The sequence below is a fragment of the Ammospiza caudacuta genome, chromosome 4 (assembly GCF_027887145.1).
Source record: "Ammospiza caudacuta isolate bAmmCau1 chromosome 4, bAmmCau1.pri, whole genome shotgun sequence".
In the NCBI taxonomy this organism is placed as follows: Eukaryota; Metazoa; Chordata; class Aves; order Passeriformes; family Passerellidae; genus Ammospiza; species Ammospiza caudacuta.
In genome coordinates this window covers 12,953,424-12,974,855 of record NC_080596.1, presented here as the reverse complement: position 1 = coordinate 12,974,855, position 21,432 = coordinate 12,953,424, and the positions used below count along the sequence as shown (strand labels likewise).

At 44.4% G+C, this 21,432-nt stretch overlaps 2 protein-coding genes across 2 annotated transcripts; one reads left to right on the top strand and one right to left on the bottom strand.

The window, feature by feature from the left end:
- Nucleotides 1-157: 157 nt before the first annotated feature.
- On the bottom strand, nt 158-11,455 carry HGSNAT (heparan-alpha-glucosaminide N-acetyltransferase). Its single transcript, XM_058802982.1, has 16 exons — nt 11,247-11,455; nt 10,616-10,737; nt 9,609-9,678; nt 8,931-9,000; nt 7,906-8,012; nt 7,373-7,449; nt 6,723-6,753; nt 5,687-5,847; nt 5,245-5,354; nt 4,709-4,830; nt 4,182-4,308; nt 3,975-4,061; nt 2,771-2,848; nt 2,593-2,663; nt 2,341-2,453; nt 158-1,333 (listed from the first exon to the last, which is right to left on the bottom strand). The coding sequence occupies exons 1-16, from the start codon at nt 11,453-11,455 to the stop codon at nt 1,152-1,154; spliced, it is 1,737 nt and encodes a 578-aa protein (XP_058658965.1). The 3' UTR covers nt 158-1,151.
- Nucleotides 11,456-12,079: 624 nt separating this feature from the next.
- On the top strand, nt 12,080-16,197 carry POMK (protein O-mannose kinase). The gene is made up of 2 exons (XM_058802983.1): nt 12,080-12,533; nt 13,045-16,197. The coding sequence occupies exons 1-2, from the start codon at nt 12,246-12,248 to the stop codon at nt 13,816-13,818; spliced, it is 1,062 nt and encodes a 353-aa protein (XP_058658966.1). The 5' UTR covers nt 12,080-12,245; the 3' UTR covers nt 13,819-16,197.
- The last annotated feature ends 5,235 nt before the right edge of the window (nt 16,198-21,432 follow it).

Genomic DNA, 21,432 nt, shown 5'->3' with positions numbered 1-21,432 from the left:
ATAAATAAAACATTGTTTAAGAAGTCTTTGTAATATCCTATTTGTTTTGGGTTTTTTTTTTCCATAGCATTATACTAAGGTGTGTGTCATAGTTCTTTTTGTCTTTGCACATACACAGAGAACATAGCAAGGTATTTCAGGTTTTTTATTAGCACTAGTTTGGAAATCACAGCGTGAGTGAATTTCCTGAATTTCCAAGAACTGTTATCTTACATGGAATTGATCTGTTAGGTCTTCCTTGTCTGCAGAATTCTACCTGTATTGCTGGTTTTCAGATTCAGGGTCCTTAAGTAAATTCATGTAGAAAGAGGATTGTTTTGATTGAAATTTGGTAATATCCAAGTGATTATGCAAAGTCAGTAGGAAATGGCCTTTCTGCACTCCTAGAGTGTAGCACATGAAACTCGGCCCTCGTCCATGCAAGGGGTGTGTTTCACAAAGGCCCAGAACATGCACAGATGGGCTGCTAAACCTGTAGGAGCAGCCTGCTGATTAATAAGCCAATAGAGGAGATTTTAGGCTTCAGCAGGATCCTAAACCTAAGGGTTTGGTTGAATAAATGGGAAAAATACAATGAAGCATGATCAGCTGATAGCACCACCAGGCTGCGACACAAAGGTGCCCCCAAGCTTTCCCAGATGGTCACTGGCCAAGTTAAATGTGTGCCAGTAGCCAGAGGGGACAGGCATGCAAGAGGTGCCAAGGATATATACAAACCCCAGACCACCTGAGTTAGGGGGTTCTGTGTCAGGAACTGCTACCACAGGCCCTTTCTGACAACTCCTTGCAGTCACCATCCCCCATCCCTTGCAGTTCCTTTCATGAACACCATCAGGGTGTCTTAGGCTGCCTAACTGTTAGGGTATGTTCAGCTTCTCTGTATGAAAGAGGGAAATCAGTAAAATATTTACAAAAGATGGAAAACAGAGAGCAACTGTAATAGACTAGTAAGTTCTTGTTAAATAGGAAAATACTGTCCCTTAAATCACGTAAAAGTCTTGATGATGACTTCCATGGCACTGTAAACTTGAACTAGTATCCCTTTTTAGTAATATAGCCTGAGTGGCAATATTTCAGGCTAATCCACCATATTTCAGGCTAATCCACTTGCCTCATCAGAATCTAGGCCTGCTAGACCTTGACGACCTCTATCAGATTTTCCAAAATATCCTTTTCCTGTAAAGTATGTATGATATTATGACCCAAAGAGTTGTTGCAGTGAGGTTTTGAGTCAGATGCTCTGCGTGGGATTGACTGTCTTGCATCTTCCACTTAAAAGGGAAGTAGTTTGCAAAAACTTGGTGTCCAATGTATACGAGGATTGAGTTCATTCCTGAAAGGAAGCACAGGGTTATACCATCTGAAAGAACAGGTATGGGCTTGCTTCAGAGCAAGCAGGCAGAGGTGTGCCAGGCTTATAAAAGAGAATGGCACCAAGACATCAACTGCTAATGTCATTTGCCCCAAAGATGCTACACACTGTTTTCAAATACAGTCTGAGGGGTTCTCTCCCCCAAAACATTTATTAAAAGAAATACAAATAATCTCTGTGCTAAATTGAAAATACAGCCAAATCAGTATGCTGCAATTATATTAATAAGGAGAATAATAACAGTTACTGTTTTCAGAGTGGATGAGTGCCAACCAATCTGGTCAGATCTGCTGCCTTTACAAACAAATGCTGACTGCCCTTCAAAGCTCTGGGGTTTCTGGTAGGAGGTAAGATACCCTGCTGTCACCCTGCCTATTTTCCTATCCAGACAACAGGAACCAAAGTTGCTGAAAGGTCCCCTCTGCTGTGGCTTTGCATTCTCTACTCATGTTTGCTGTGTGCCCAGTGTGGTTAAAACCACAGTGGCATACTTTGGGAAACACACTTATCTAAAATCACAGAGACACAACCTACACAGCAGCCCAGGGGATTTAGTCTTCCACATCTTCAGAAGTGGTATTACTCTGTTGACAGGCCTGTGAGTTTCCCATCAGGTTACACAAGTCTCAGCAGTCCCTTCCAAAACCAACTTTGAACAGCTGTGGTATTTTGCTTGGTACTAGGCAGCTGTTCACTGGGACCTTGACTTGATACCAAACTCAGAACAGTCATTAGGCAATAGCAGCTTTTAGCCCTCATTTAAAGAATTTATTGTCCCTCTCTCCTAAATATCTGGTCTCAAGTGTCCCAGTTCTATGTAAAGGTTCCACTCAATCATTCTGGAATCCTTCAGGTGACCTCAGTCTAAATCCCTACTTTCTTACAGACAATGGAAGCGAAGAAAACAAAAGGATAGTATCAGTGCAGAAAGAATTGTAAGGAATATGTCTCCTGATGTTTTTACTGACCTGGGTATAAAAATGGAGCACCTGACCACCATTTCTTGACATCCACAAGGTAATATATCAGCAGTAATAGGATGAAGGCAAAACAGCTCATGGTTGTCACATATGATATTGACCTACAAACATTTTCAGTAGAAAGAGTAATATTTAGAGAACTATGTGATAACAGATCTCAATGTACAAAAGATAAAACATTCTCTGAGCTAAAATAGTACTTTAATGAAATCATATGAAATGTTTGATCTCTTTGCTTACCATAAGTTCTTGTTTATGGGAATAAACCCTTCTTCTTTAGAACATTTTGTCAAGATAGCAGAAATAACTCCCTGAAACAGAAAGTCAAGTTTATATAACCACTGCAGCATGTTTCAGAAATATTTGCATTGCATTAAGATACATGTCTTTTAAAGAGCTACATAACTATCAGACTTACCATTACTATGCCCCATATGATGAACCGACTCATAATTTGTTTGGGCTGGTCTTTGTAGAACAAAGTAATTTTTCCTGCCTTATAAAAAAATTACAAAAAAATAATTAATGCCCATTAATGTAACCATGTTTCAAAAGCCAGATATATTTTCCACCAGCTACCTGTGCTAAGATAGAGACCATGAATGGGATTTCTATCAGCCAGGTTGTTGAAAGCCTCAAAATGAGGACTCTTTGTAAAGAATGGACACACAAGGGGAAAGTATGTAAATGCAACCCAATCAGCAGTAGAGGTGCACCTTTTCTCCCTTTCTTTCTGTTAACTGAGGAAGGGGACAAGCATCTTTATTAGGTCAACACAACATAATTGAGCTCCCTCTCCCTTGGTAAGGAACACCACCAGAGCCAGCCCCAAGAGCTTCTCCACAGCATCCCTGACCCACCCAGAGCACATGCTTCTTTTCATACACCACTAAGCAATGTGTCCTGATAATTCACTCCTCAGTGTCACACTTCTCTTCCAAGCTCTGCCTCACAGATATTCCAAATCAGTTTTTACCCAGCGCTACATGTGGTAACATTTCTTTCCCAGCACAAGAGTTCCAGTTTGGTTCACAGCTGCTGCACCATCAGAAAAGCCAGCAGTGCATCAAAACTGCATCAAAAAGTGCAGTAGTTTAAACAGTTGTGACCTGTGAGCTTTTGGTGTTGGTAACACCAGTATGAAGCCCTGCATCTCTCTTGTCAGGGAAGGTGAGCACACAGCACCTGTGCAAGATGGTTATCACTGCACAACAAGCAGAAAATCAGCAAGGGGGAGCAAGTACATCTGCAACTTTTGAAACTCTTACGATGAAGCTGTGCAGTTTGTGTGTTTCAGCCTTATTTTCCAACATGCAGAGCCAGCCTACTCCCAGCATAAGCCCAGCCTTGAAAGACCAGGTGTCTATTTTGCAAGCTTTTTGTGTCCATCCCTTACAAAAACTGAGAAGAAGTCTCAGTGTATCTAATGCAAGCTACTGCCATTTTAGTTTCCACTTCTCTGGTACTCACCTCAGGCTAAGCCATTGCGAAAGCATTGTTCTGAAAAAGGTTTTGCTAGAACCAGTCTCAGCCTTATGTAAAGAAACCCAGTTGCCTCCCCACTTCCAAGTTGCCTTCAAATCTTCCCATTATAGCATGCAGCCAGAAAAAAAATGAGGTACCTGCAGTCCCAAAAATGCCATAACAATGCTATTTATGGTCCCCAGGATCCCTTCAGGATCATATGGCATCGTTGATTGGTAAATCACCTTAGAGAGAAAATAGCTGTTACAGAGAACCCAAGAAACCAAACTCCTTTCTTTTAAATCCCCCTGCACATATAATTCCCAAGCCACTCCTGACATAACTGCAAACCAAAAACTACTTACACCTGAAGAGGGATGCTGATACATATGCTTTTCTCCAAGAAGCAAGCGGTCAATGTAACCTGCTGCTCCTCCAGTGCAGTTGGGATACTTTCCAAAGTCCCCAATGCCCCCAGGACCGAGATAGCCCCTAGGACAGAGGCAGAGAGGTTGTAGCACAAAATGTTGTTACAGTCCAGCTGCACAGCCACTGGCCCACTGACCCAGCACACTAAATGCTCTGTTTTCCCAGGCTAGAGGCACACATTGATGACACTGCAGTGATCATGTATTGCTGCACACAGACCTCAGGGAGATGTTAGTCCTCTTCTTTAGATAGAACAGAAGAGTGACATCGCCTGTACAACATCTGGTACTTCAGTACCAAAGTAAAGAAAGTTTTTTCACATGATGGATGCTTCTTTTAACACTGCTGGCCTGAAAGCTCTTCCCTCCATTCTTTCCCTGTGGCTAATAAAATGTGCCCTCTACTCAGTAGAAGAGAACCAACTTGATACTCCACATTAAGTTGTCTGAGTGCATGGTCTTACCTGGGACAATCTGGCACTGGTAACAAGAAGGTCAGGCAGAGCCAAATTGTTTCTAACACCAGAATAAAAATCCACTGTGGCCAGTAGGGGAGAATATCCTGCAGAGCAGGGAATTGTCCTTCCTGCATGAGATGGAGGGAGGGGGTGTTAGCTGGCAAGTAAAAACCATGCCCTTGGGGACAACCTGCACTTCCTGGCAGCCAGTCTTGTACCCCAGGTACAAGAGGGAGAAGTCATTACAAAACTGGGTTCTACCAATAGAACTTTCATTTTCACAAGCAATTTCCAGACACTTAGTTACTTGGGGCAGGGGGGAAAAACAAACCAAAACAAAAGCCCTTAATGTTTTTTAGCTTCGAAAATGTCAAAAGGAATTTTGATTCATACATAGAACAAAAGCCTTTTGGGAAAACAGAAAGGCCAAAACCCAGTATTACTTTCCCCTGCTGTGAAAAATCTTTGCCAAAATTAACTGGACAAAACGCAGACTACAGGATTTATCAGTTCAGTTGTCAGAATCTCCCCACATAACTCACCCAAGTCCCACTATCAGCCCTCGTAAACAGGAGTTCAAGAGCAGCAACCACCAGGTATGTGAATCCCAGCCTCTGGAGCACGCCTGGAATACGCAGATTATCCCAGGACACTGGAAGACATGCAAGCAATGTGGAAGAGGAGCAGACACAGGCTCTGCTGTAAATACAAAAGTGATCCTTCTTCAGGGAGAGCTGAGATCCACTGCACCTGTGGGTACAAGGGACACCTCTACTCTGACGTCCCAATTTTCTGTACATCAAAGTCCTGGGAAAGTCATTAAGACAATCAACAGTGGTTGGCACAAGAGTCTTAACAGAGAGAATTGCATCAGTGCAGAACTGAACAGCACTCCACAAGATACCATCCAGCTGTTTTTGCAGCAGCCCAGCCAAGGAGGCAGGAACAAGTTACAGAAATGCAAGGAAGACAAGTTCCACTCACAAGGTCCAAGGCAGTAATTGGGATTCACAACTATGATTCCCAGCAGGATTAGCACAAAACTCCTCCAGATGATTTTTCTAAGCACCTTCCACTTGGAACTTCCCCACCTCAGCACGGAGCCCAGTGCCAATGCTATTGATGTCCCCATGATGAACACAAACCTGGAGAACAGAGCAGATGGGAAATGGAGCTGACAGATGTCTCATAATATGTATGAGTGACAGCAAACACTAAAGCTGGCAGAGTGGCCTGCATTGGTCCAACAGAGATGCATGCACTGAGTGAAACTGGGTGATTTTATTTCCTCTGATTGCTAGGAATTTCTAGGCTACTGAGCTTGCACTATGGGACACTTCTGCCTTTTTCAGTGGTCAGTTGAGGTAGGGTTGTAATTGCAGTCAGCTCTTTTTCCAGCAATTTACATGATACCAAAAAAATCCATTACCCAAAATCAAATTAGCATCTTCAGAACAGTCAAACACCAGCTTCAAATCTATGATTCAAATTGAGAACTGACCTACTCCTCTCCTCTAGCTTAGGTTCACAGTCCAAGTCCAGCTCCCTACTCCAACAGAATCCAGAGCTGGTGTAGAGAAGCATGTTAGGGGCAGATGGGATAACTGCTTCTCCATAAGACCATTCTTTGGTTATAGAAATATCAGCTTAATCCAAAATTTATTTGGTTCCTTTATCTATGGATACACACCAGTCCAGCTTTGAATCTTGCCAGACTGGCAGCTTTTAACACAGTGGCATGGCATTGAGCTCCTCAGGGATACTGCACTTCCACAGGCAGGGTAACCCGGGCCTTGTGTGTGGGAAGGAGGAGGATGTGGGCACCAAACCACTTAGCTCTTCTACTGGTTCATGAGGGTTATGTTGTTATTTGTAGGGGCAGACTACTATTGACTGTTTTACACAAATTCATCCCTCCAAATACATTTCCACATGGAGGCAAGGTGCACACAAAGTTCCACTTGCAATATTTAATACAAAGAATCACTTGATACAAAAACTATTCTTCAGGAAAACTTACCATGGAAACACCAGATCTGCCACTGTTAATCCTACAGAGAAATACAAAGGAGCATGTTACCTATCTTGAACCCTCCTCACATTTAACTATATTACTGCTGATTTTCTAGAGGAATTGCAGGCTGCTAGCAACTATTTATGTCTCAAAACCTAAAACATGTTACAAACAAAACCTACAAAGAGCTAATCATATTGCTTCACTGCATTTGCCACTCTTCAAGAATAGGGTCAGAACTGATTGCTGTGCCTTGGGAAAGATTTCAGGGATGGGATCCTTGCTGTTCTCCCAGGCATTACAATGCTTGACTTCATCCCCATCAGCTTACCAATCAAGGCATTATGTTTTTACAGCACTGAGCAACATCAGCTTGACTAGGGTCATTTAGCAACCCAGGAAAGTTAAAGATATGACCCTGTATCACAAAAGAAAAGGTTACACACAGACTGTGATGTGAAACCATGCTGTCATGAGGAGGACTACACTCTGCTTTGCCCATTTAACCAACAGGCAGATTCCCTGCTGAGGCAAACCAGGACAGCATCCCAGCCTTTGGCTGAGCAACAGCTCACTGCAGCAGCTGCAACACCAACCATTTCTAGATACTGCTGCAGTTAAAACCCAGAGCAACTGTCTCCTCAATTGTACTTTACCATTCCAGCTCTCATGTTTGAAGAACCAGTATTTTCCTCCTCCATAGTTAACAAACACCATAATTACAAGAGAGAGTCTAAAAAGACAACAAAACCACAAAGTATCACATGTCGATGAAATGCATATTTATGAACACAAAGTTAATGATTACTACTCCCACTGATGCATTTCTAACTCTGAGATTTGATTTATTTTATTTTTAAAGCAACATTTCCTAGGTTTCCAGCTTTACCAACCAGTAAGCCATGTTTCAAAAATCATGGGTGGTGGTGAACCAAAGCAAGCTCCTTGTAGCATTTCCATACTGAATACGTTGGTTTTTTGCATCATCTGCCACAACTTTGATGTCTCCTCAAATTAGATCAATTACAAAATATTTTGGAATATCTGAGAATTAAAATCTTTATTAACTTCCAAGTAAAACAGACCACCTTGAACTGTCCATCTGCTATATATTGCCACACACTGTCAAACCACTGGAAAAGTGTCATTTCCCTTGGAAGAGCTGCTTTTGAGCAACTCTTAGGCTCACCCTCGGAAGGTGTCCAGGGACCGCAGGCGCTGCCGCGAGCCCGAGCTCCACGACTGCGGGGCAGGATCACAGTTAATGGAGTCTGTGGTGTTCGGGGATCCGAGCTCCTTCAGGAACAAACCAGACACATGAAGAGCACATCAGCAGCTGCACCAGCTGACTAGGGAACAAAGGATAGTAAACTGCAAACTTTCACACACACAGTCTTTATTGTCCCTGTCTTTCTTTTGTCTACTTCTAACCTCTTCCTGGCTTCACCACATTGCAATAATGCGTGCAGATGCTCCAGGCTACCTTTGACCAGGCAGAAGAACGCAGTGAAATGAGCCTGTGCTTGAGACTCATCAGAGCTGGGTCCCCTCCAAATCAACCAGAGACTTGCCAACACTGAGTACTGCTTTACAACAGAGCTGAGCAGATCCAGTTGCTAACGCTCAAACAGGAGCCCCCCAACCCATCAGCACTTGTCTGACACCACAGAGAGACTTTGGAGATTGCTGTAGAGCTCTGCTTCAAAGTCTTTTGATTCTAGACAGGTTTGGACCTCTTCAATATGAAGCCCAGACTCTGATGAACTATATACATTCTACTACAAAATGAGGATCCCATACAAATGCCGGTTCTAGGGGTGCCAGAGAAATTCTGATTTCATTTTTTTTGCTAAATTCCTGCTGTGCTGGAAGCAGTAATGAAGGCTGTGATTTCCCTTACACTGACTATGTTAGAAGGGAACAGTATTTTTACCAACACATTTGTTTCAAAGGAATTAAAGAGGGCACAAAGATGTATGTTCAAAACTTGCAAGAGCTTTATAAGGAATCCACTACACTTGCATGGAAACCCAGTCTAGCACTCTCCATTGACATAAAATTGCCTATCTGACATCAGTACAAGATTTGCTAAGGGGAACGCACACAAGGGGAAGATGATTAGTAATAAACAAGTCCCCAGATGTCCAGATAGTGTGTGTTTCTTAGAAATGCAAACATTACAGAATGCAAACTAAAGATACTGTGGTCACTCACAGAGTTAATCATACGATCAGTTGCTCTGGGATTCAGTTTCTTGTAAACCCAGTTTCTGACTGGATCAATTCTGAAAATGAGTAACAGTTTAAAACACAAAACAAAGCCAAAAGTACTTTATAGTTAATTTCACCTTAATAGAAGCTATTTAGCAGAATAAAAGAGAAGTTTTGACAGTTCCTATTTCTGTTTTTACAGCTCACATAGGTAATACTGAGATTCAGCCAGCACCTAGGATCTCAGTTAAGTCCAGCTGTGGAAATACACTGACACAAGCTCATGTTTGGGGGTTTTATTCTCGGGTTGCTTACAGGCAAAGATGATTTACACCTTTCAGTAAAGGGTAGAAGGTTGCATTTGTTACATGCACTTTGGTCTCACTGCCTTGGATTACTGATTCAGAACTAGACAAGGAACAAGGGACATCAGGGTGCAGCAGGGCATTTGTTAGGTTACAGTGAACATCAGTTGCTCTGCACACAGACTACCAAGGCTGTAAGATATCCCTCGAGTGAAATTGCATTACTCTGCATTTCTTGCCACATGTGCCACAACGTGCACATGGAACCTGATAACAGGATCTGATGTGCAAGCAGGGCTACAAGTGAGACTCCAAAGTATTGCCACGCTGAGATGTGTGGTCTTAAACTGGCACGTGCAAGGAAGAAGTTCACTTACTTCATGAGAAGGCGCCCAGCAATCAGGAGAGCAAGGATCCCCACGTAAACCAGGAAAGCAAAGAGAATAGCTACATGAAAAGGGAAGAACACAACTCTATAAATGATCTAACAAAACCATCCAGCAACCTGGGCTTGGCCAAGAGAGACACAAACACGACACAAAGCCCAACTCCTTGATCATTATCCCCACTTCTCTATGCAATAAACATCCCAGAGGAAAATCAAAACCCACAGCAAAACCCCCAAACTACCCAACACAAAAGCAGGTTAGTTTCAAAGTGCAGCTCAGTGACTCCACATCTTGGCATAAAAAGAGCAAAATAAAACCGCATTGCATCACAAGACACTAGTGAGAGAAGAGCTGATGTGCTGTGATATGTTCTGAAGAAGGAAGTAGAGATTTCAAAACAGCCTCAATGTGAAGAAGATAGGGGACAGGGCAATACACCTAGTTAGCAAGCATGGAGAATTTTTCTTTACAGTTAGGAAACTGGAAGAACTGAAGAATAATGTAATGGAAAAGAACAGACACAGACAAGAGTTTGAAACAGTCCTGGATAAGAGATGAACAAAAAAAAAGAAGGTCAGGTTCTAAATTTAAAGTGCAACAACAAACAAAAATCCAAACAAACACTGTGTGAATTGTTTCCCATTTTGTGAGAGAAGATAGAGGGAAGAAGAGGGAGGATTCTGCATATATAGAAAACCATGCAGGGAAACAGGAAGTAGTATCTCCCTCCAGACACATACCCACTGATTTTTCTGTACTAATGCCTGCTGCAAAAATGTTGAGGGCAGACAGGATATCATGTGAAGAGGCCTGATCCTGGTCAGGGCCTCAAGATGGGTGTATAAAACATAGGGAGGATGTCAAGAAAGAAGAGGAGCAAGCCCATGACAACTCTCCAGCACAACATGAGTGGCTGCACTGGCTTCTTAGGAAGCTGGTTCTGCTGGGATACATGTGGGCTGTAGAATGAAAGGGAAAAAGAGAGCGCTACATACGGAGGTAGCTGTTGATAGGGCCTTCATTGATGATTAGGTCACAAGAAACAGTTTGGTTGCTTGTACTTATGGTCTTTACCACGAGGGAATAATTGCCAAACTCTCCAAAATGATACTGAATTCTGCAAATGATAAAGGAAACAAAACTCGGTGAGCCACCCCCAGTACATGCAGGTACCACTGCAGCACTCAGGGGGGCTGTCAGCCTGAGGAAAGGCAAGCCAAAAACTTGGACCCAACACTGTGATCTAACACAGAACTTGCCTCTTCCAAGCATTACCCTCCCCTAACCCAGCACCAATTCTTTACCACACATGCACTGGCATCATTTGTCTTCTTGAGCTAGAGACTCCCTGCAAGAGAAACCAGGTGCTTGCACATGCTGCCTCAATGAACATCGGTTTTGCTCCTGCTCGCACCTTTCAGCACAATTCCAAAGTACACCACACTGTTACAGCAGTGGGGTGAAGGCTGAGCTCTAGGTCTAAAAGTTGGGAAAAAGGAGGAGATGAGCAGGCAGTGAAGAGGCACAATGCTCCAAGGGGGAAAAAAAAACCCAAAAAACCAACAACAAACCAACACAAATAGAGGATAGCACTATCCATGTACTCCCTGGGGCTGGGCCACCTACTTGCAGAGATCTCTGTCACCCACAGAGCTGTTGAGCAGCAGGGTGAGTGGATGCTGCGTATCAACCATTACCGACGCCGTGCCTGGTTTTCTCAGGCTCTCGTTGCTTGGTGGGACAAACGCCAGGAACTGATACAAGCACTGTGGAAGAAGAGGGTGAAGGGAGCTCATTAGTGCCAAAGGAGAGTGAAACGGGGTTCTGCCTTGCATGGTGGCAAAGACAAGGAAAGATGCCACGGGGCTGGAGCATCTCCTGCGGAATTCCCTGCGTGCTGCTCGAAGGTAAAACCGAAGCGAAGCGACCTGACGAAGCCGCGGGGAGACGCCGGAGAAGCGGAGCAGCCCCGCCGCTGGCCGGGCTGTCAGAAGCGGAGGCCGGGGGTGACCCCAACCCGGCACAGCCCCTCACCTGGTGGCAGGAGCCGGAGCGGGCAGCGACGTTGAGGCCCGGGGCGGGCAGCTCGTTGCGGACGAGCAGCAGCGCCTGGTCCATCCGCCCCGACCGCCGCCGCTCCGCCGCCGCCGCCGCCGCCCCGCCGCGGGGCCCGGGCGCGCCCTGCCCGTCGGGCTGCGAGAGGCCGGGCGCCATCAGCAGCGCGCCCAGCGCCGCCGCCACCGCGGCCACCAGCCCCGCCGCCGCCGCCATCGCGCCGCGCTCCGCCCTGGGGCGGGGCCGCCGCCGCCACCGCCCCGCGGGCCGCGCTTCCCGGTGTTTTCCGGGGTCAGGCGTCCCTGTCCGCCCGACCGCCCGCGGCTCGGGCCCGCGTGCGCGGAAACGCGGGAGGATGCGCAGCGCGGCGAGCGTCGAGCTTGCGGCCGCCTTTAACACGTCCCGCTGCCACGCGTGGCCTCTCGTCATAGGCTGCAGGCGCCGGAGCGCGGTGCCTGCGGGACTCCTGGGCAGCCGGCACTGAAAAAGCCGTAAAGGCGTTCATCCCCCGGTTGGGAAGAGGGTTCTGCTTAGCCTCTGTCTTTCACGGAGGATGCGGAAGGCACGGCCATGGAAAAGAAACCGCATTTCGTTAGGAGGGAGCTTCTTCCCAGAGACGTGCCATCCATCTCGCTGGCGTTACTGCTTGCGGCCGTCCTGCTCCTTAATGCCTTTCTCTACCTGTACCTCAACAAGTTTTCCAGCTCTCTGGGACGAGTCGAAACGGACTCTGGCCTCTGCCCTTTTGGGCATTTCAAATTCGGAGCGGTGAAGAATTGTTCCCCGTGGCTTTCCTGCGAGGCCATAAATAGGGAAGTCAGGAAACTCAAGTGTGTTGGTGAAGGTGCTGTGAAAAAGGTGAGTTTGGATTTTCTTTCTTCTCTTCTCTGGATAAAGAGCTTTCACATTTTGCTGCCTAATTAATGCCAGCACTGCTGTTATGATTATCCTCTCAGCAGCTAATTACCGTAGGCATCTGCGACCATATGGCTACTGATAAGGCGAACACAACAGGTACGAGAGCATAACCTGGGCCACCTCTCTGACACCAAATGACATCCAGCTACACAAGCAGAATCACAGACTGGTGCAATCCTGGCAGAGTGAGACTGGCTATTTGGGTGATATAAAATAACTTAATTCATATGCATTGTCCATGCCAAAGAAAATGTAGGAAATCGTGATATAACTGTGGCATTGGAAGGGGCTTGCTGTGACAGGTACACGGCTCTACCTAAAGCTGACTGTGCCTGGTGACTCTAATTTGCAGTTGTGACTAGCCAGTCACAGGAAGAGGTCAGCAGCAGCTGGTAGCTGTTCATCGAAGAAGGCTCTCCACGTGTCTTATGTGTTTCTTATATGTTCTCAGGTCTTTCTTTCTGAGTGGAAGGAAAAGAAAGTGGTCCTTTCACAGCTCACCAACTCAGAGCTGAAGGAGGACTTTCTCCATGGACTGAAGATGCTGAAAGCCCTTCAGAGCAAGCATGTTGTTCGGCTGCTTGGCTACTGTGAGCAGCAGTTCACAATCCTCACTGAGTACCATCCTCTTGGTTCACTGAGAGGCCTGAATGAAACTCTCCACATTCCCAAATACAAGGCCATGAACACCTGGCATCGCAGGCTGATGCTTGCTATAGACTACGTGAGTGTCATTCGGTACCTGCACAGCAGCCCCCTGGGCACCTTAGTGATGTGTGACTCCAATGACCTGGACAAGGTTCTCTCCCAGTATCTCCTGACAAGTGACTTCCACGTTCTGGTGAATGATTTGGACGCTCTGCCTCTTGTGAACAGGAGTGCTGGCAGGCTGGTGAAGTGTGGTCACAGGGAGCTCCGGGGTGAGTTTGTAGCTCCTGAGCAGCGTTGGCCCTATGGAGAAGATGTGCCATTCGAAGATGACCTCATGCCTCCCTATGATGAGAAAACAGACATCTGGAAAATCCCAGATGTCTCCAATTTTTTCTTGGGCCATGTAGAAGGAAGCGACATTGTACGACTGCATCTGTTTGACATCCATGCAGCGTGTAAGAAGAAGGACCCGGCAGAACGGCCCTCTGCCCAAGAGGTCTTAGACACCTACAGGAAAGTTTTAACTCTGCTTATTCGGGAGGCAGCCATGCCTAGTACTAGAGAAATGTTATAGTGAATCATGAGGCAAACAACACGCTGGGGTTTTAAGTTAATGTCCCTCCTATTTATGTAGCTTGCCTGATGGGCAAAATCTCTGTCCCCAAAACTGAGAAGAAAAGAACAGCTGAACTTGTACCTCTTGATTAAAAGAAAAAAAAATCCCCCTAATCCAAGAGCTGTGCAAGCTTTCCATTGGCATGTTCAATCTACCATTGGAAGAGGAGGAGGGAGAGAAAGGAAGGTGTGTGGGTGCAGGGAAAATTTGTTCCTTAAGAAATGATAAATTTTCTTTTGCAACATATACACAAAAAAATATCTTAAAAATTAGAGAAAAATAGCTGAAAAAATATTGGTCTACCTTAACTTGTTGCTGGAGACTGGAGAGCAGAGACCATGGCATGCCCCCCACAAGCTTTGGGCTGATTACTGTGACTTTGGCCTGTGTTGCACCCACAGAGCCCTATCTACTTTCCCATGCAGTAAAAGCAGTGGTCACTCAGAAAGGAGTACCCTGTTTCACTTTAGGTTTTGGTGAGCCCCAGGGCCTGAGCTGCAGTGGCAGTCTGTCCCTGCTGGCTGGGGCATAGGCTGTTTTTGGAGCTGTATGGCTGTTGCTCCTGTATCCCACAATAGCAAGTGTGTGGCCACTTCTGGAAGCAAGAAGATGATGCAAATTCTGAAGAGTCTGCTTACAGACACAGGTTCTTGGTTTTCAAGCCTTTGTCCTGTGTTATTCCCAGATGAGCTCTTCCAAGATGAAGCTGTCAAATGCAAGTCTCTCGCCCCTCTGTAATCCACAGAAATGCTGAACACTTTGGAAAAGAGCTGAAGCGTGTCTTTATTTTTTTTTCATTCACCTATCTATCCTGGCTTAATGTCATCATGATTTGATGGAGAGGAGAATAACAAGGAACTGAAAGAGAATGTGACTTCCACAGCAATAAGCATTAAACACAACCTTTGGAAAAGAAAATTCCTGTATTCAGAGCATACAACTGTATTCAAACTCCATTAAGGATAAAGGAAGGCTGCTAAAAAGTAATCTTTTTGGTGTGTTAGGAAAAAGCTTGAGGTAACCTACATGAATGTAACAGCCTGGTACCAACAGCTAGAAAGGAAGAGCAATGATGCCTTAATCCAGCAGTAGGCTGTGTTTGGTGGGACTGGGATCCAGGATGTAGTCCCCTTGGTGAAAAACCAGGAATAATATGAATGAGAAACATGGACTCCACCATTGTCCACCTGAGGACTTTCTGTGCTGTGGACTAAATCTTTGAAAGGCCTAAGAGACAACTTCTATATTGTGACCTGAGAGGTGATTTCTAAGCAGAGAGGTACACTGTCCTTTTTGCTCCTTTTTGAAGAGTTTGGTTTGTTCTTGTCTGTGCTGCTATTCCTCTGCACATAAACCAGCCATGTTCTGACTGCACTGAGATCATGCAGTCATTTCATAATGTACAATGTTCAAATCTTGGTATCAGAATTTTATTATAAATTGGAAAAATCTCCTGCAAATAAGGAAATTAATTCCTGATATCATACAATACAAGCTGCTGATTATGCCTTTCCTTTCCCTCTGGGCAATGTCTTTTCTTAAATTAGACTTTTGCCATTTTCCATTTATTCATTCCTTCCTTGCAGCTTTCCTACTGAGGTTGTCAGAAGACAAAGCTTAGAAATCAACTTTTCCAAAAGAGAGCAGTGATTGTGGATGCTTTGGGTTTGTTTTGGACTTTGACTCAAAACGCCTAAAAGAAGCATGGGGAAAAGAAATGCTCTGTTGAAAATGCATCATCCAGCCCATGAACTCTTGACTTCTTATTCTTAGGGTTAGAGTTCTACAGTTCCAGTATGAATACAAGATGTGCAGCAGTTGAAAAAGTCTCCTGTTACAGCACCTTGAAGCCAGGGATAAGGCTTTAAAGGGTCAAGGGTCACATCTTCTGCATGTTTCCCCCACAATAATTTGTTACCTTTTGTTAGCCAGCGTGTACACTTGAAAGGGAAATCATCATCTGATGGCTGTAAATAACCATTCCATGAAGGGTTTTTAAGAGTGTAGCAAGGACAGACAAGAACCTGACAAACATCTTGTGCTGGTGTCTCTTGGTTAAGACAAGCTTCTGCTGGGATTCTTGCCCTGTTGTGTACTGTTGCACCTTGCAAACAGCCATATTAATTTCACCAAGTGAAAAAAATGTGGAAAAATTCTGGTTCGGAATAATTATCTTGCCATGGAGATGATTCCCTGTTCCTGGATGAAATAATCACAAATTTTTTTTAAAAGAGGTGTCTCCCTAAACAGTCACCTTGAGCAGTGGCTTCTCCATGTCTCTTTCCCATTCCCTCTCCTTCAGCTTGTGTGTTATTCAGCATTGTATTTCAGCAGGAATAAATCAGATTTGTTCTGAATACTATATTATGGAGCTGCAGTTTCTTTTTTTGGATGTTGTTTTTGTCTGTGAGGAAACACTAGATGGCAGCATGAAGGTCAGTTTAGAGTCAGTTATTAGCAGCTGCCTCTGAAGCCCAGACATGGACAGAATCTGGCCTTGCAGCCAGTATTTTCCTAGCAAACTTCCCTTAAAGGTAAACCCCTTAAAGATATCATTGTGTTTGCTTTAGTGAGTTTGAGGGAACAAGACAGATAGATATAGGGGCTGACCTGTTGGCCACACATGCCACTTCCTCTTTAACTTGCTCATGGACTTTGTGTGCTTTACTGTCCGTTTCTATCTCAACCTGGTGAGACCAAAACCATGCCACCTCCTTCCAGTCTTTCTGTAAAATCAGATGTTTGCATCTTTCTATTCTTCCTTGCTAGCTTCTTCTGCAATCTCGTTTGCATGAATCCATCCAGTCCTTCCCACATTTCCAGCTTCTTTTCCCTTAAAGGGAAAAGGCAAGGCATGACAGAGAGGGGGAAAAGGGGCAGGACAGCCCTACATGCAGTAGTCTCCCCTCTTTCCAGTTCTCTTTTCTGGGCATTTCAGTCTTTACCACCAGTCACAGCCTTTGATAAACATTCAGGGACTTTGCTGCCTCAGTACAAGCAGCTCTTGTCTGTCCAGTGGAAAGCATCAGAGGATGAAGGGCAGGAAGAGGCCTGTTCACAGCTGGGAGCCTGCAAGTCCCCGGCCAGCTCTAGACCAGTGGCCATGACCTCCCCTGCTAAGACCACTGCCACAGTTCTGCCTAACCTCAACAACAGCTGCTGGTTCTTATCTCAAGCTCTGATCAAGTGTCCCACATTCCCCGTCCTTTCCCACAAAAAATGCTTCTCTGGCAATGGTCATTTTCATGTTTCTTATTGTATTACTCTTCTTCCATCCCAAAAAGCCAGTCAAAGAAACTGCACAAAGATGCAGGTCACACAAGAAGGACAGTGATTGATGCTTATCTCCTTCAGAAAACTTCAGAGGAGGTTCCCCAAACCACCCTAGGTAATCAGTGCCGAGGCAGATATGATCCCAGTCATTCCAGGGCTTTTGTTTGCTGTCATTATCAAGATGAAGGCCCTGGGTCTGGCCCCTTTCCAAGGGTCAGAGCAACCCTTTTGCTGAGGTTAGTGTAACCACTTTACCCTTCTCTTTTGGGCAATGCCTCCTCTGCCATCCCTGCAGCAGTCCCACAGCGTATTTCACCCACCCAGCTGCTAGACAAAGAATCAGAGCAGAAGCCCTCTCCTAGACTCGAGAAATAGCCGCTGGTTCCCAGACTGAGCTCTGCTGGGACACTGCTGTGCTAGGAGAGGAGGAGAGCAGGACACTGGGGCCATGCCAGCTGAGCCTGCTGACAGTCTGGCTGCGGGTGGCAGCTGAGTCAGGGCCCACTACTGCTGTGGTGGACTCTATCCTTGGCCCAATGCTGTTGCCAAAACAAATTCCCAGTGGATTTCCTACTAAAGTGTAGCTTTTACCAGGCAGGTTTGTACTGCAGGTTATAGAATGGAAACCACCTCAGAGGTCTCTGTCTCAGAGCAGAGTCCCAGATTCAGTTCAAACCCACTGCTCCTTTCATTTTCTCCTCAGAGCCATCCAAAGAATAGCAGTGTCAAGGTTATGCTGATTCCCTTTCTAGATTGCCTGCTGGCTGCACACTTCTGGGGGGTCAAGTCTGATGGAGCATTTCCCATTTTGTACTATGGATTTCAGAATCCATCCTGAAAGCACTCCTATAACACTAAATCCTCTTGGGGTGAGCAGCCTTCATGGCAACTTGTTTGTATTGTTGTGTAGGTCTGGGTAAATATGGAGGAAATAAAAGGGACACAATGTATTTAATTGAACATTTGTTTGATTTTTATTTTTGAAGGATCAGTTGAAAATCTGTGTTACTCTGTATTTAATAGAGTGGTAACTTTTAAATGTATCACATGTTGAGAATACCGCACAAAGTTTTTTTAAATTCTGTCACAATCTCTTAAATAATATTTTCCTTTCCACATAAACAAAACATCAGATCATTATCTTTGTGAAACAGAGGCAGTGGTGTTTGCCAAATATAATTTGTGAGCTATTTGGCAGAATATGCAACTGTAAACCGATTCTATCATTATGACTGTAACGTCTTACCAACAGTCAAGAGACCCTGGGAACAAGAAAAAAGTGGTTCTCAAGTTCTTCTGGCATGATATAATTGTATATTTGTAGAGTCCAACCAAATAAATTATATGCTACAGGGTACTTTTAAAAAAGGAAAAGGATTTTGTGGTTTTATTTTAATTGAGGCACTGTATACTTGAGATGACCACAAGGTTTCCAATAATTGTCAGTCTCTGTTCAGAAGTCTACAATCCAGTATTTATCAGGGTTAAATGGTGAATATATTTACATTACAGTGATATTTACATATCAGCAATTTTTTATTCTGTTTATCTCTGGGTAACTCAAAATGCATTAAAAAAGATGTATTTATATATAGACACACACACACACACACACACACACACACACACACACACACATTCTTTGGCTATAATTTTTAAAAGACCAAGCTCACTGTTTCAGCATTCACATTTTGGATATGCAGTAACTGGATTTTCAAAACTGATAATATTCAGTAGCTCTCAGTCAAATTTCTAGTAGTTGCTAATGACTTTTGGAAAGTGAATTCTTTCCCTGTAAAGCTGGAAGACCCTTTTCAGCAATTCTCTTGATAAATCTATGAGACTGAAGTGAGTACTTTTATCAAGTACATTCTGGATTTCTTCATGGAATGAACAAAGTCTCCATAAAAGTTGTGATTTTTGAGTGTTTTTCTCCCTAAGAGCTCATTCCTAGTATGGAAGGAGAGTAGGGTGCTGTGTCTAACTAAAACTGAAACCCTCCAGGCTTGTTTGCCTGTAACGTTGGAAATGTGGCCACTAAGCTTGGGTCTCCATTAACTATGTTTAGCTTTTGCCAGTGCCATATATTATCATTACATATTATTAGTTTGGTGCCTACAGGCATTGGTCATGGGCCAGGATCCTGTAGGTCAGATGCTATAAAAGCACAGCACAAACTGACAGTCCTTTCCCTACATGCAGCTTTTGTACGAGAAAATATAAAACAACTTTTGTCCTCATGCATGAACAGCATGCACAATTATTGGTCATCCCATCCTGCCTCATCCAAGGCACAAATAAATGTGCTGCCTAACCTACATGGACAGGTAACACAACTTCTCACACAAAATTGCAACTGCAAGGACTGGCTGTGCTCTGACTGAATTCAAGAGCAGCTTGTATTCCCACTTCTGAACGTGCTTTAGGAGCCCAAGACTGAAACAAAAGCCCAAGATCTAAAAGGAAATAACAGTGTACCAGGCAAGCTAACCTGTAAAAGTCCTTTGCTGTTTGGGTCAGATTCTTCAAGGAAGTCATGCAGGAGGCCTGCACCCCCAGAACTCCTATTTCTACAGTCAAATAGGGGGAAGATCCCCCCTTTTCTTCAGGTTTGCTAGGCTGTCACACTCAGGGCAGCACCAGCTGTTGTGCTCCTCAATCTAACCCTGTCCTATCCATTGATTCACATTTACTAAATTCAGAGGGGTATGTGGAAGCAGAAAATCTGTCTCTGCCCATCTTTTAGGTTGGGGGCAGGTGGATAATCAAAGTCAGAAATCAAGCATTTCATTAAATCCAATGAACTGGGCAATGCTGAGCGAGGCAGTCTGTTTCTGTGTGCTGGAGGCTGCAGAGGACATGCCAGGACCTGAGCTCATGCTGTGTGGATGCAGGCCTTGGTGCCCTCTGCATGGGAGGCTGTGGGCAGGGTCCTGGGGTGTCCCAGTTCCTTCCCAGCTTGTCCAGAGCGAGCTGCAGGGTTAATACAAAGAGTGCCTTTAGTTACAGCTTAAATACAGCTTCTCTCCTCCCCATCCAAGGGAGCCTGATCTCAGCTGAGGTCTAGAGACAGTAATGCACTACAAAGAGCACCAAAGTTACTTACATTTGTTCTTTCCACTTTTCTTCAAAGATGTGTGACGCTTTCTTGTCAGGCTTGTTAGCAGAGAAGTTCAACATACTAGAAAAGGAAACAAAAAGCCTCAACTTCACAGGAAACTGCTTAAAATCCCTCTGAAACCATGCTTCATTAAATGTCTTCTGTGTTGTTGCATAAGTGACTTTTTAAAAAATTTCTCTCAGTGGTTTCCACAGTTCTGTGCATGGGTGCCATCCCAATTTAATGACCTAGAATTATGTCTAATTGCTATTCTATCCTCCTTTCCCACACCATGTGGGGCAAGGAACTTTTCTCATGACACCAGTGCCTTAGGTTGTTTTTTTTTTATATTGTCATTTTCACTCATATTCTTTTATGTCCTGATCTAAGGCCTCTTAAAATGAATCTGTTCCATACCATGGAAAGAGAAAGATTTGGAACATCTCACACTGAGAACACAGCTCACCAAAGGATAGAGTTTCCTCAGGCTGATTAGACATCTGCAAAGCAAGTGCCATCCAAATGAGGTGTCTAGACTCCTTGCATTCAGTAAGGGATCAGAGATTTCCCAGGCACAGGAGGCATGATTCTGAATGTTTGACACAGGTTAAATAAATCACACCCTAGAAATACCTGGGTTTTTCCCCTTTATTGTCTTATAAAGGGTGAAGATGGATAACCATAACACAAGCACACACCCCAAAACAGTTCTAGTATCTGAAGGAAGATATGGCAAAAGGAAGTATCAGAGGCAGAGGTGGATAGAAAGAAGCAGAAGGCTCTAGTGAAAAGCACAACTAAGCTGTCATGTAGCTCAAACATTCCACATCAGGCATTAGGGAAAAAGTCTCTGTGTGTGTGTGTGTGTGTGTGTGTGTGTGTGTGAGTGTTAGAGCAGCCTAGTTTACCTGCATCTTAGTAAGCAGTTCAGAAAACTTTTCCAGGTTCTGAGCTGAAACACTTGCTCTGCCAAAGCATAATCCTAGAATTGTGATTTTTGGCAATGGGAGTTTTTCTATTTTGACAAATATAAACTGTCACATTTAGTTCCTATGTGAAAAGCAAGAGCTCATAACAATATGAACCTCTTCTTTATTTCTGACACCATGCACTGCATTCCACACAATTCCACTGAAAAAGCACCAGCCCTGCCAGCTGACTCCTTGCCTGCCAGGCTCCTGGAGCTGCTGAATCCACGT

Bases quoted from the DNA above. Each gene is read 5' to 3' on its own strand.
- HGSNAT (XM_058802982.1), bottom strand. From the start codon at position 11,455: ATGCAAGGCAGAACCCCGTTTCACTCTCCTTTGGCACTAATGAGCTCC. The intron at 9,679-10,615 runs GTATGTAGCGCT...CTTTTCATGTAG, and splicing joins CCCTATCAACAGCTACCTCC to CTATTCTCTTTGCTTTCCTG. The intron at 2,454-2,592 runs GTAAGCAAAGAG...AAATGTTTGTAG, and splicing joins CCCATAAACAAGAACTTATG to GTCAATATCATATGTGACAA.
- POMK (XM_058802983.1), top strand. From the start codon at position 12,246: ATGGAAAAGAAACCGCATTTCGTTAGGAGGGAGCTTCTTCCCAGAGAC. The intron at 12,534-13,044 runs GTGAGTTTGGAT...ATATGTTCTCAG, and splicing joins GTGAAGGTGCTGTGAAAAAG to GTCTTTCTTTCTGAGTGGAA.